At 59.0% G+C, this 14,160-nt stretch overlaps 1 protein-coding gene across 1 annotated transcript in view; it reads right to left on the bottom strand.

Moving 5' to 3' along the window:
• Positions 1 to 336: 336 nt before the first annotated feature.
• ALDH1L1 (aldehyde dehydrogenase 1 family member L1) overlaps positions 337 to 14,160 on the bottom strand; it is a 99,113-nt gene continuing 85,289 nt past the window's right edge. Inside the window, exons 17-23 of the mRNA XM_073787801.1 lie at positions 8,527 to 8,620; positions 6,997 to 7,096; positions 5,703 to 5,801; positions 4,877 to 5,042; positions 2,392 to 2,497; positions 1,719 to 1,918; positions 337 to 899 (exon numbers count right to left, since the gene is read on the bottom strand). Coding sequence (XP_073643902.1) covers positions 844 to 899; positions 1,719 to 1,918; positions 2,392 to 2,497; positions 4,877 to 5,042; positions 5,703 to 5,801; positions 6,997 to 7,096; positions 8,527 to 8,620 — 821 coding nt within the window. The 3' untranslated portion in view covers positions 337 to 843. The remainder of the gene's footprint in view (positions 900 to 1,718; positions 1,919 to 2,391; positions 2,498 to 4,876; positions 5,043 to 5,702; positions 5,802 to 6,996; positions 7,097 to 8,526; positions 8,621 to 14,160) is intronic.

Raw genomic sequence — 14,160 nt, forward strand, 5'->3', positions numbered from 1 at the left:
GCCCAGACCAGCCCCAGAGCGAGTCTGGGACCCCTGCCTGCTCGGAGTTGCTGGGCTGTTCTGCTGGCAGGCGTGTCCGAGGTCCTCGCTCCTGGGATCTGAGAACAACGACGTCCACTCAGCCCCCTGGTTTATAAACAGGTGAAACCGTGGGCCAGGGGAAGGGTTAAGTGACCCACACGCGGGGCGGGGGCAGGGAGGGTGTGTGCAGGTTAGCGTCTAGGGAGCAAGGAACCCGCTCCTCATGGCTCTTCTGCCACTCCCCAGGGAGGTCGGGACGCTGAGGGCCGGACGGACGGAGAGGAAGGCCGCATGGCGGGGGCCAGGAGAAGCGGGGAGGCCGCCGGGCCCCGGAAGACACAGGCAGGGCGAAGGGGGAGGACGGCCATCGGGGGGCCGTGGACGGGTCTGCTCGGCATGGGGGGAGGGTCCAGCCACTTGCTGGGGAGGTGTCCGCGGCCCAGCCTGCTTCCTCCCTGGCGTCTCCCGGGGTCACCCCAACAGACGTGCGTCCTAACTTCATCTCAGCACCCGGTTTCTGAGGCGGGAGCCGACACCCCGCCCAGGAGGGCGCCTGGCTCTCCCGAGCCCGGCCAGCTGGCCCGAGAGCAGGACCCGCTCGGAGGGCCTGGGCACACAGACGCGCCGGGACGCAGGGTGCCAGCCAGAACCTTTATTCGCACAGGGCCGCTTTCTGCCCGAGACGACGGCCGCGCTGACGGGACAGGATGGGGGTCCCAGATGGGGACAGGGGTGCAGGCAGGAGGCCTCCACCACGTTCAGGGAGGGGCTGTGCACTGCGGGGGGCGAGCCCACAGCCGCGGACACATCCTGAGGCCCTCCTCAGTACTCGAAGGTAACCGTCTTGACCCGCAGGTACTCATTCAGAGCCGCCTCTCCTGCAAGACACCGCGAGCCCGGGAGCAACGTCACGGTCCCGGCAGCGCTGTGGTCTCATGACCCCGTTGGCCCCGTAGCTGAGAAGAGCATTGTGCTCTCCTGCACCTTCGCACCCCCCTGCCCCGCTGCAAGCCTGACGTCAGAGTTGATCCCCGACTGGTCCTAACCCCCAGCTTCTGGCTTCCACAGTGGCGGGATGCGGGGAGTGGGACCCAGCCTACATTACAGAGCAGCCAGGGAAAGAGGGGTGCCAGGCAGAAGTCCTCTTCCCTGGGCAGGCAGGCCCGATGACACCGTCTCTACACTGGGACTCACGTCACCACATCGGGCACGCTCGGCCCCCACAGGTTCCCCTCTCTGAAGCCCCAGCCCTGACCGTGGTCCCAGGTCCCGCAATCCGGCCGTTGCCTGCCTCCCTGGCCTCCTGCCCGCCCCTGGGCCCACTCCAGTACTCGGCCTCTCTCTGCAGCTCCAAAACCAAAGCTGGTTCCCTCAGGACCCACCGTCCCCTCTGGCAGGAATGCACGAACCTGGGCCTTCACGGCAGCTCCTCCAGCCACTCAGGTCTCAGCCCAGAGGACACCTCCTCAGGGAGGCCCACCTGGCCCCCAGCTAAAGCCACCCTCCAGCCTCCTGTTCAGATCGCTCTGCTGGACGGCTTCCAGCAGGATCTGGCTTCCAGCCCCACTTATCACCGATCCCCTCCCGGCAAGAAGTGAGCAGCCATCTCGTCAGCTCCACCCCTGGCCCCTGGGACCGAGCGGGCTCTAACCGACGTTTGTTGAATGGATAAATGAAAGCGGGCACGATCAGGTTACCCAGGTCTTTGCCAAATCCCGACTGCTTGAAGCCTCCGAAGGGGGCAGCCACGTCGGTCTTGTTGTACGTGTTGACGAACACGGTGCCCGCCTCTAGCTTGTCGCTGACGTACAGGGCCTTGCTGATGTCCCTGGTGAAGACGCCAGAGGCCAGGCCGAACTCTGTGGCGTTGGCCCGAGACAGCACCGCATCCACGTCGCTGCAGGGAAAAGCCAGGAGGGCCTCCGTGAGGAGGGCAAGGGTCCAGCCCTGGACGTGGGACCCAGAGAGACCTGCGCCCCCCGCCCCAGGGGGGAGCCCGACACGGCCGGCACAGGGCACAGACCGGTCAGCCCCACTGACCAAACTGCAGATTCACAAGCGAAACAAACAACGGTTGCTATTCCGGCCACTGAGGTTTGGCTGGCTCATGACGCAGCCGTGGGTGCTCAGGGCTGAACCCAGCACGCCGTGGAGACGCCCAGAGAGACACGGAGGACACTCCTGGTGGGCCCAGCCGCCCTGCGGTCCCCTGGGGTCCCCACCCCCGCGGCTGCGAGGAGTCTGCGGGGTCCAGGCTGCGTCCACAGCCCCCACCCGTCTGAGCTCCCCTCCCGGCCTCGCAGCTCACGTGAAGACCCCAGTAACAAGGGCAAGAGTCAGGCTGTCATGAGCCATAAGTGGGCTCCCTACCCACTGGCAAACCGAGAGATGATCATGATGGGCCCGAAGGACTCCTCCCGGGCTATGAACATGTGGTCCTCCACGTCCGTGAAGACGGTCGGCTCGAAGAAGAAACCTGTGGTGGAGACAGAGGAGTTCGTGACACTGTGGGTGGCTTTCCTGCCCCAGGCGCACGAGTCCTGACCCTCACAGCCTTTCAACTAGTGCTGTAAGCACAGTGAGGTGATGCTAGGAGCTGGTCTGTCCACCGCCAGGGCTGCAGCTCGCAGCCGGACGAAACCTGGGTTTTTCTAGTGACCTTTAGTCTGAAAGCACATCTGGATCCTTCGGCCAGTGCAGCCTCCGGAAGGCCCTCCATCGGCCCCGTGGAGCGGGGCTTGGACAGAGATCCTGGTGGACAGGTCCTCCCAGGACAGCCTCCCCATCCTTCCTGACCCTGCGGGGTGGGCACTGCCTGCCCGGGGGTAGGGGCCTGTGCTCTCGGCCAGACACACCTCCCATCCCGACTGCCGCCCCACAGGCCCTGGCTGCCCCACAAAACCATTTCTGGCGGCAGAAAGGCGTTCTCTGACTACTTCTCCTCTGGACATAGAGCCGCGGGCCCTGAGACCCGCTGGACTAAACTTTAGTTTGGCCTGATTTAGGGAAAACCAAGAGACTTGAAATTTTCTACCTCCAGTGTTCAGAAGAACAAAAAAAAATTTTATCTTTAATAAAATATTCCGTATTTTTATAAACTATATTTTAACAGTAATTACAGTTTCTTTAATAAAATATTCCGTATTTTTATAAACTATATTTTAACAGTAATTACAGTTTCTTTAATAAAATATTCCGTATTTTTATAAACTATATTTCAACAGTAATTACAGTTTCTAAAACATGAGTTGTGTATCAACACCTGTTGACCCCTGGGGTGTGGCCTGTATTCACCGTGCCTGCAAAGGAAATGTGCCCCCAGGTCCCCGTGCTCCGGGGTGGCCAGTCTCCGCCCACACCTCCGTCCCGGCTGCGTGCCGGGCCCCGGGAAGGAGGGCTGCATGCCCGGAGTCCCTCATCCTCTGGCCTCCAGGTGGGCGGGCCACTGGGAGAAGCCTGTATTCACAGCACTGTCCCCCATGGGGGCCCTCAGGCTAGGGGGTGGTGGGGAGCGGGCCCCACGGTTCCTGGGTGCTGCAGCCCTAGCTGCTCTGCAAAGGTGCCTTCACGTCACGTCAGCCCCAGACGCTGGCTTCGTGGAAGCCCAAGTTCGTGGGGGCAGGGAAGAGGGCAAGCAGACAGCGGTGGCACAGTGGCTACATAAGCTCTGTGCAGGCACGAGGTGCCCAGGAACGCCCGAGACCTGCGGGAGCACCATGGCCTGAGGCCGAGGTCACCTGAGTGATGAGGTCACCAGGTGGGGACGCTCAGGAGGCACCTGCAAGTGGAGGAGCAGCCAGCACACGAGCAGGAAGACGCCGGGCGTACTCGGAGGGAGAGTTAAGGGCCGCAGGTTGGACACAGGTGGGGAGACGCGCCGGGGTGAGCTTGCCTCTGTGGTGGCGCTCACCGTGGGAGGGTTTCAGCACGGGAGACACACAGCCAGACGCGGCAGCCGCATAAATGCATGACTGGGGGCTCAGGAGGCCCCCGGGACCCCCGCTCCGGTCCAGACTCAGGGGAGAGTCGGCACGATGGTGGCGGGGGCGATCTCCAGGTTTGAGAGAATCGGGCAGTTAATTAAGAGCTGGAGTCAAGAAAGGGAGGAGCCTGGAATCCGTTCCCTCCTTCCCTCCTTCACGCCATCGGGCGGACAGGCTGGCATGAGGCTCGGTGCCGGCACCAAGGGTTGGATGGTGAGGGTGTAGGAAACAGACGTGTGCCTGACAGGGGGAGCAGCCCAGATCGTCCGAACCTGCTGCTCCGGCTTCTCGGGCTCGGTGACTGGATCGGACCGAAGATTCTAGAGGGGCAGGTGTGTGTCTGGGGTCAGGTCAGGGCTGGGGATGCTGTGACAGGGTGGACTTGGCACCACTGAGACTCAGGGGCCTGGGTGACGTGCAAGCGGAGGGGTCCAGGGCTCAGGAGTCTGGGTGAGGAGACAAGTCCTGGGCGGGTCTGAGCCGCTGCAGGGTGAGAGACCCCCCAGGGAAAGTGTCCAAGCTCAGGACAGACCCGGGGCTCTCCCTACATTTAAGGGACAGGCGGAGAGGGGGTTTCCGGCCAAGAGTGGCCATGGAGGAGTGATGGCCAAAGATAGGCAAACCATGAAATCCAGCACCATGGATCCATGGGAGGAAAGAGTTTCAAGGATGCGGAGATGCTTGGGCAACCAGGGCCTCATCTTACCAGCCCCACACCTGACCTGGCAGGTGTCCAAATAGCCAAGGTGCCCCCCATCCCCGACGTCCCGGATTGGGGGCTGGAGCCTAGGCGCCTGGCCCTGCGACGCCTGCCCCGGAGGCCATGCCACTGCTGCCTTGGCTTGCCCACGTGGCCAGGAGGGCTGACTGACCTGGCCGGGGGACTTGGTTCCCACCACAGACCAGCGTGGCCCCTTCCTTCACGCCGCGCTGGCAGTACTCCACCAGCTTCTGGAGGTGGGCCTGGTGGTTCTGTGGCCCGTGGCTGGTGTCCCGGTCGAGGGGGCTGCCGATCTTCATCTTCCCCACCTCCTCCACCTGCAAAGGTCCTCCCCGTCAGGGTCGCCCGGTGCCGTGGTTCCTGACCAGTCGCCGCCTGACCCGCCTCCCACGTATGCCTTTTCAGCAACCAACCGCTGGCCCCTGAAGAAAGTCCACACGCAGGGCTCTGACTCCTGGGACCATATTCTGGTTCCAAACCTGCCTTCCAGGCTGCAGCCCCCACTGCACCCTCCGTGCAAGGAGACCTGGGCCTGGTGCCGGGGGCTGGGATGACGCAGACGTGCAGAGAGGTGGGAGTTGGGGGGGGCGCGCGCGGGGGCAGCACAGGGAGGTCCTGCACCCGACCTCCCAGACGGAGGAGCTACAGGCCACGGGGTGGGGAAACAAGACAATGACGCCCCGTGACAAGGTGGGCAGATGGAGCGGCGTGCAGGGGTTGCACCCGGACTCCCCCTGGCCCGGCCCCATGTCTGTTCGCCCGGGTTGCACCGGGAGGGCCCCGCCCGAACATGGGCCCCGCTGCTCACGTCAGGGGAGCCGCGGGGTTGCCGTTTCTCGCCGAAATAATAAAAACCAGGGAAGACTTGTCACAGCGCCCCCGACCAGGTGGATAGCGCCTGGCCCGGCCCTGGCTCTGCCTGCCAAGGCCCTGTACCCGGTGAGTGGGCAGTTCCCAGGCCCTGCGGCACAACTTACCACCCTCTGCACAAACTGGTCGTGAATCGAGTCCTCTACGAAGAGCCGGCCGGCGGCGATGCAGTTCTCGCCTTTGTTGAAGAAGACAGAGCTCATTCCCTTCGCAGAAGAGGTGACAGGGCTGGGTTACAACCCCCGGGCGCCAGTCCCCAGCCCCCACTGGGCCCCGGTGCCCCCTCGTCGGGAAGGGGAAGGAGGCAGGTGTCCTGACCTCCTGCGGCCATCCAGGCTCACCAGCACTGGGCACCATCCCCGGAGACGAGCGGCCACAGGGGAACAAGCAGGAAGTGAGGCCGCTGGGGGACCAGGCCAGCGGGGAGAGCACGAGCGGGCGTGCAGTGGGGGAGCCTGGACACCCCGCAGGCTGGGTGGGCTCCCGGGCATGACGGGGCTCAGGACTGTGCTCCTGGAGCTGAGCCTGGAGACGGGGTCTGCGCCCTGAAGCAGGCGGCAGGGGTGGGCCTCTCGGGAGGGATGGTGCCTGCCCAGGCCCGAGTCCCGAATAAACGTCCTCAGAGGCCCCAGGGAGCCTGCTCTTTGGACCTGGGGAGCCATTCAGGCTCAGCTCTCCTGGAAGAAGCTGCGACTGCACTGCCCAGAGACACACACAGGCCTGCGGCCTGGCAGCATCGGCCTCTGCTCGGCCGACAGTCTCCCTCGGTCTCCCCTCTAAGGAGGCTGCAGCCCCTCCACGCGGTGCCGGGCTCACTCCTCGGCGGCACAGCAGCACTTGGATGGGGTGGGGGTGTCTGGGCACCTGGCTGAGCGTGGCCTGACCGGCCTGCTCCCCCTGGTGTGCAGAGGTGTGGTGACGACAGTGACAGTGTCAGGACTACTGACCCACCGCACCTGCCACGTGGTCCACGCCCTTCAGCCATGACAGCTGAATCCCGTATGCCCATCCTCCCCCATCGTCCCGGTGAGAGCGCAAGGCCCAGAAGGGCTAAGTGACTTCCCGACGCTGCCCAGCGAGTCCATGGCGGCGCTGGGCAAGTGCGGGCGGCCGCTGCCAGCAAGGTCCCGCCCAAGTGCCCAGGGCTCTGCTTGCTTCTCTGTGCGACAGGAAACTTGGCCGTGCTGATTTCACAACAGACGGAACCCTGGCTCACGTTTCCCCATCTTTGAAGCCGACTGCAGTTATCCCTGCAGTTGTGAAACTTCTTGGGGGTCTGTTCTGTAAGGTACATGCCACTCCTTGGCCCCAAGGCCTCTTCCTTCCTTCTCTGCGGTCCAGGATGCCTGTGCGTCTGCCCGTGGACCCTGAGCCCCGGCCCCCGCCCTCCATGGCCCTCACCATCTGCACGGCCTTGCGGAGGTCGCAGTCAGCAAAGATGATGAGGGGAGACTTCCCGCCCAGCTCCAGGGAGACCTTCTTCACGTTGCTCAGGGCACAGCTGAAGGGAACAGAGTTGGCTAGCTGGGTCCCGGAGCCCGGGACACGGGGTGGTGGGGGGAGAGCCAGGTGAGGGACGAGAGCAGCTCCAGAGCACGCTTCACTCAAAAGGACGGTGGAGGGTCCGGGCTGGGGGGAGCCCCGTGTGACCCAGGCCGCGCCTTCCCCCATCACTCTCCCCTCGTCCCCCCGCTTTCCCCAGCTCCCTGCCACCTTCCTAGCCCAGCACCCCAGCCCAGCCCTGCCCCAGGCCTTGCTCCCACGGGCACCCCTGCACCCCTCCCCTTGCAGACGATCCTCCAGGTCAGCCTCGCTGTCTTCAGGCCTGACCCCAAGAGGAGGCCACGCAGAGCCACTCTGATGGGCACCCGTGTGGTGCCCATTCAAGAAGGGGCACATGGCCCCCACCTCAGGGTTGAGGGGTACAGAGAGGCCTGTGGGAGCCAGGGCAGGGGCAGGGTGCAGCTTTAATCCCCATGGAGATGCCCCGCCACAGCTGGACCGTCCCGGGAGGTCCCATGCGTGACCCTCGGAGCACAGCAGTCACCGCGGTCAGGTGTCCTCAGAGAAAGGGCTTGGAGACCCTGCAGGTCAGACTGCACAGCAGCCCCAGCTCCTCTCCCTTTGCACCTGTCACTCAAAGTGCAGACGTCTGCCCAGACCTCACCCCAGAAATTCAGCTGCACTGGCGGGGGGTTTCAGGCACCCTGCGAGGCCTGGGGCAGCCAGAGCTACAGCTGCTGCCCTGGGGTCCGGCCCCATCGACCTCTCCAAGCTCGTCAGCAGCCTGGACCAGAACCACTGACATGCCAACTTCCTTCACGGGACCGGGGGAAACAGGCCTGGAAGGGTCAGAGCTCGGCCCACGTCGTATCATAAATCAGCAACACGACCCAGCGGGTTTGAGGCTGACGTCCAAGCACTAGGCGGGGAGCGGCCCTCGGCCAGCGCTGGTCAGCAGGAGAGGGCAAATGCCTCCCATACCAGCCGCAGGACACGGTAATTTTTGTTTAGTGGCCACATTAAAAGCAAGCTCAAGAGAATCCAGTAAAATTAATTCTATTTAAGCCCATTAATAATAATATCATTTCAACTGGTAACCTATATAGAAACTGTCGCGATGCTCTACTCTGCTAAGTTTCCGAGATCTGTGTCCCTCGCGCTCACAGCTCGTCTCAATCCCGAGCAGCTTCGTCCCCAGCAGCCGCGCTTGCTCGTGGCCCTGGATCGCAGTGAAGCCCCAGCCCCTCGCTGGTCCCACCCCGCTGCACCGGCCTGACCGAGGGCTCGTCACTCATGGAACCAGGGTCTGCAGTGGCCCCACCCTGTGACAGCCACAGGCTCGAGCTCACGCACAGCACTGTCCGCTTCACACGCGGGACCAGAGGCCATTGGCCCCGCAGTGCTGGCCCCTCCACTCACTCCGCCTACCTTTTCATGATACGCTTTCCCACCTCGGTGGAGCCCGTGAACGCGATTTTCCGCACGTCGGGATGGTCCGAGAGTCTCTGGCCGACCACTGAGCCTGGGGGAGGAGTGGGCGGGGGATAAGGATGGCCACGGTGCCAGGGCAAGGCAGGGGTCCGGCCACTCTCCTCCAGCCCGTCCTCCCATGGCCAGAGCTCGGGGCCCACGTGCCAGGGCCTCGGCACCCCCGGGTTCACCGCGCCTTGGTCCCTGGTGTGGGCAGAACTGTGTCTCCCCAAATTCACAGGCTGTAGTCCTGACCCCTGACTTCAGATGTGACTATACTGGATGTAGAATCTTTAAAGGGGTGACTGAATTAAATGAGGTCATTAGGGTGGCCTTAAACCAATACGACCTGTGTCCTCATGAGAAGAGGAGACAAGGACACACAGAGACACAGACGACCATGTGGGGACGCAGAGAGAAGGGTGAAAGCCCCCAACCAGTACGCATTACCCCTCCTGTGGGGATGCCTGGACTCCTGGCCGCCCCACACTCCACGACCCCCCACACCATGCCAGGCCTGCAGGGACCCTCCCCAACGTGGCCAGCGCCTACTGACCCTCCTGGACCTGCAGGGACCCTCCCCAACGTGGCCAGCGCCTACTGACCCTCCTGGACCTGCAGGGACCCTCCCCAACGTGGCCAGCGCCTACTGACCCTCCTGGACCTGCAGGGACCCTCCCCAACGTGGCCAGCGCCTACTGAGCCTCCCGGGCTGCTGTGCAATGAGACCTCAGGGTCACCTCTGCGCAGACTTGACGCAAGGCCCCTGCTGACGTCTCCTCCTCTGCTACTGCACTCCCGCTTCCCTGACTGCCCTTCCTCCACCTCCTTGCGCCCCACTTCCCTCCACTCTTACAACACCCAGTGCCTCTGGCTGCACTCTGGGCCCCCTTCTCTTCTCCATTCACGGTCCCCTCAGTCATCTCACCCCGGCTCACCTCCTCAAATGCCATCTGCAGGCTCACCATCTTCTCAATCTCTATCTCATGCCCAGCTTCCCTGCATCCAGACCCATCTATCACGCCTCGGCCTGCTCGGCACCTCCACTTGGACGCCTTACAGCCTCTCAAACTCAGCATGTTTGAAACTGAGCTCCTCAGCTTCCCCAGACCTGCTTCTCTCCCATGTTCTCCATTTCAGTCAGCAACCTCTCTGTGCAGCCAGCCATTCAAGCCAACAGTCAGTCCCCACACCTGCCCTCCCCCAACCCTCCACTAATCAGCCAGTCCCCCCATCGCCATTGTGCACCTGCCTCCACGCCTGTAGAACTGCCTGTGCCCAGCGGCACCAGTGAAGGTCTGGTTCAGAAGGTTTGGAGTAGGACACTTGCATTCTCTCTAAACAGTTAAGGCTCCATAAGTGATTTTTTTTTTTTTGCGGTACGCGGGCCTCTCACTGTTGTGGCCTCTCCCGTTGCGGAGCACAGGCTCCGGACGCGCAGGCTCAGCGGCCATGGCTCACGGGCCCAGCCGCTCGGCGGCATGTGGGATCTTCCCGGGCCGGGGCACGAACCCGTGTCCCCTGCATCGGCAGGCGGACTCTCAACCACTGCGCCACCAGGGAAGCCCCTCCAAAAGTGATTTTGATGCTAATTTCATTCCCCCACTAATGTTTTAAAAAATCACTGCCTTGGGGAGAAAATATTTGCAAAAGATGTACCTGATAATGGATTATTACCCCAAACATGCAAACAACTCAACAATAAGGAAACAACCTAATTAAAAAACGGGCGAAATATCTGAAAAGACACCTCACCAAAGAAGATATTCATACGGCAAATGATCACATGGGAAGATGCTCAACATCATATGTTATCAGGAAAATTTAAATTAAAACAACAACGAGACGCCCCTACACATCCACAGAACGGCCAAAACCCAGAACCTTAACAAAGTGCCGGCAGCGATGTGGAGCCACGGGAACTCTCGTCATCGCGAGAACGGGGTAGCCATTTTGGGTGGTTCCTTACAAAGCTAAACACACTATTACCATATGATCTGGCAATCGTGCTCCTTGGTGTTTACCCGCAGGAGTAAAAAACTTATGTCTACATAAAACCCTGCATAGGGGGCTGGATACAGACATGCACAGGAAAAATGCCATGGAAGGTCAATTTATTCATAACTGCCAAAACTTGGAAGCAACCAAGACGTCCTTCAGTAGCTGATGGATAAACTGTGGTCCTTCCAGACGGGGGAATGTTATTCAGCTCTAAAAAGGAATGAGCCATGAAGCCAGGGAAAGACACGAAGGAAGCTTAAATGCATGTTACTAAGTGAAAGAAGCCAATCTGAAAAAGCTACACACTGTATGATGATGACTAAATGATATTCTGGACAAGCCAAAACTCTGGAGGCATTTAATAGCTCAGTGGTTGCCAGGGGTTGCAGGGGAGGGAGAAATGAATGGGATTTTTCCTCGTCCACAGAGGATTCTTAGGGCAGTGAATCCATTCCATCTGATACCACAATGTTGGGTAAATGTTGTTTTACACTCGTCACAGAATGTACAACAGCAAGAGTGAATTTTCATGCCAACTATGGACTTTGGGTGATGATGACATGCCAGTGTAGGTGTGTCATCTGTAACACATGTGGGACATTATGAGGGGGACAGGGCATGTATGGGAATCTCTATACTTTCCATTCGATTCCTCTGTGAACCTAAAACTGCTCTGAAAAATAAAGTCTATTGAATAATAATAATATCACTGTTTTAGGCTCTCCAAGAAATATTTATAAGAAGGTATCATATACTAGGTCACAAAGAAATTCTCCATTTTAGAAAGTAGAATTTTTACAGGCTATCATGGGTTGGATTGTGTCCCACTCAATTTCATATGTTGATATCCTAACACCCAGTACCACAGAATGTAATTTTATTTGGGAATAAGGTAGGTTGTTGTTGGGACAATGGTGTCCTTATAAAAGGGGAAACTTGGATACAGACATGCACAGGAAAAATGCCATGTAAAGGGCAAGTCCCAGGTCAGGGTGATGCTCTACAAGCTGGAAGAGGCAAGGAAAGGTCGTCCCCCAGAGCCGTTAGAGGGAGCACAGAACTGCCGACACCTGGATCTCGGGTTTCTAGCCTCCAGAACTGTGAGACGATACATCCCTGTTGTTTAAGCCTCCTGGCTCGGGGTACTTTGTTATGGCAGCCCTAGAAAACTAATATACAGGCTGAATTCTCTAATTATGACATAGTAAAGCTAGAAATATTAGAACAGAATTTTAGGGGGAAAAAGCTGAAAAAAAAATCTCTTTTTACTTAGCGGGTCAGAGAGGATACCAAAATTACAATGACATATTTTTTAAGAATAATAAAAACATAAACACAATGTATTCAAAAGGTATGAGGTGAGGGGCTTCCCTGGTGGCGCAGTGGTTGAGAGTCCGCCTGCCGATGCAGGGGACACGGGTTCGTGCCCCGGTCCGGGAGGATCCCACATGCCGCAGAGCGGCTGGGCCCGTGAGCCATGGCCACTGAACCTGCGCGTCCGGAGCCTGTGCTCCGCAACGGGAGAGGCCACGACAATGAGAGGCCCGTGTACCGCAAAAAAAAAAAAAAGGTATGTGGTGAGAGTCACCACCAAAGGCCAGTATGAGGAGCCCTATCGACAACTTCTCAGGGAAACAAACAAAACTGGTGAAAATCATTAGAAAACAACAATTTAAAGTCTCTGTAAATTTTCCTAAGGGCAGAGAGCAAGTGAAGAGACATTTATTCAGGAGAGTCTGTGGCACCTGAGCCGTGAACCACTCTCCCCTCTCCTCCAGCCTAAGCAGGTGTGGTCAGCAATGCAGTCCAGGGATGGGGCACCTCTCCAGGAGGGGAGGCCGGCATCCCCTCCGACCCTGAGTTTCAGAGGCCACATTCTTTGTGAGTATGGCTCCCACCTACCCTTCTTGTAAGGTGACGGCTCTTTCCCAGGTGTGGCAGGCTGAGTCTCCCGGGACCTCTTCCACCTGGCCCCAGCTGCTGCAGGGGGCCCAGCGCCTGAGGCCGTGGCTCAGAGATTTTGGCCGGGGAAGAGGTATTCTATAAAAACAGAGAGCTCCAAAACACTCCCCAGAGGAACTGACTTTATTTATTTATTTTTTTTGCGGTACGCGGGCCTCTCACTGTTGGGGCCCCTCCCGTTGCGGAGCACAGCCTCTGGACGTGCAGGCTCAGCGGCCATGGCTCATGGGTCCAGCCGCTCCGCGGCACGTGGGATCTTCCCGGACCGGGGCACGAACCCGCATCCCCTGCATCGGCAGGTGGACTCTCAACCACCGTGCCACCAGGGAAGCCCGGAACTGACTTTATTTGAAACCGTATGAAGAAGTTCAATCCTAAGGACATTCTCAAAAACACTGTAGATTTTGGAGGTGAACAATTAAGAGGAGGCTGGTAGCTCTATGGCAGCAATAAGATAGACCACAGGTCATTTAGTTTACCAGAGAGAACCAGGGAAGAGCCCTCTGAGTAAGAACAAACCTCAAGGGCTGAGCAAAGAGACAGGAATTTAACCAGATCAGACCTTGGAGCAGTTTATGCCCCAGGGTACTGGTGGAAACAATAGAGCAGCCAGCCTGCAGTGAGTGGAGCGGAGCAGTGAAGTGATAACGACAGAGGCAGCCAGATGAGCAGACCGGGAGAGGAAGAGGCCCCTGTACACCGGCTGCCACTGGGCGACTGCACAGCCCACAGCTGTGCTCTCTGGGGGGCGACCTCACTGGCTGCACACTGCAGGGGAAGGACACTTCTCTGAAACCGTCCAGCAAGTCACTAAACAAATAAACAAGAAAATGGTGAACACAAGCTCTGGAGAGGGGACAGGGGACAAGTACCCAGAGTTGGTATACTGTGTTACCTAAAATATCTACGTTTTAACAAAAAAATTATGAGGCATGCAAAGAAACTACAGAATGTGACCCATCACAGGCAAAACGAGCAGGCAACATAAACTGACACTGAGAGGACCCAGATGCCACACTTAACAAAGACTTCAGGGCAGCAGTTATAAAGACGATCAGGGCTTCCCTGGTGGCGCAGTGGTTGAGAGTCCTCCTGCCGATGCAGGGGATGCGGGTTCGTGCCCCGGTCCGGGAGGATCCCACATGCCGTGGAGCAGCTGGGCCCGTGAGCCATGGCCGCTGAGCCTGCGCGTCCGGAGCCTGTGCTCCGCAGCGGGAGAGGCCACAACAGTGAGAGGCCCGCGTACCGCAAAAAAAAAAAAAAAAAAAAAAGACGTTCAAAGAACTGAACAAAACCACATCTAAAGGCAGCTGCGATACGATGTCTCATCAAACAGAGACTATCAAGAAAGAACAAATAAAAAAAGAACCAGGAGCTAAAAAGTACAACTGAAATGAAAACTCAGTAAAGGAGCTCAACAGTAGGTTTGAACTGGCAGAAGAAAGAGTCAGTAAACTTGAAGACTAATGGAGATAATGCAATCTAAAGAACAGCGAGGAGGGACTTCCCTGGTGGCACCGTGGTTAAGAACCCGCCTGCCAATGCAGGGGACACGGGTTCGAGCCCTGGTCCGGGAAGATCCCACATGCCTCAGAGCGACTAAGCCCGTGCGCCACAACTACTGGGCCT

The sequence above is a fragment of the Tursiops truncatus genome, chromosome 10 (genome assembly GCF_011762595.2).
Source record: "Tursiops truncatus isolate mTurTru1 chromosome 10, mTurTru1.mat.Y, whole genome shotgun sequence".
Lineage (NCBI taxonomy): Eukaryota > Metazoa > Chordata > Mammalia > Artiodactyla > Delphinidae > Tursiops > Tursiops truncatus.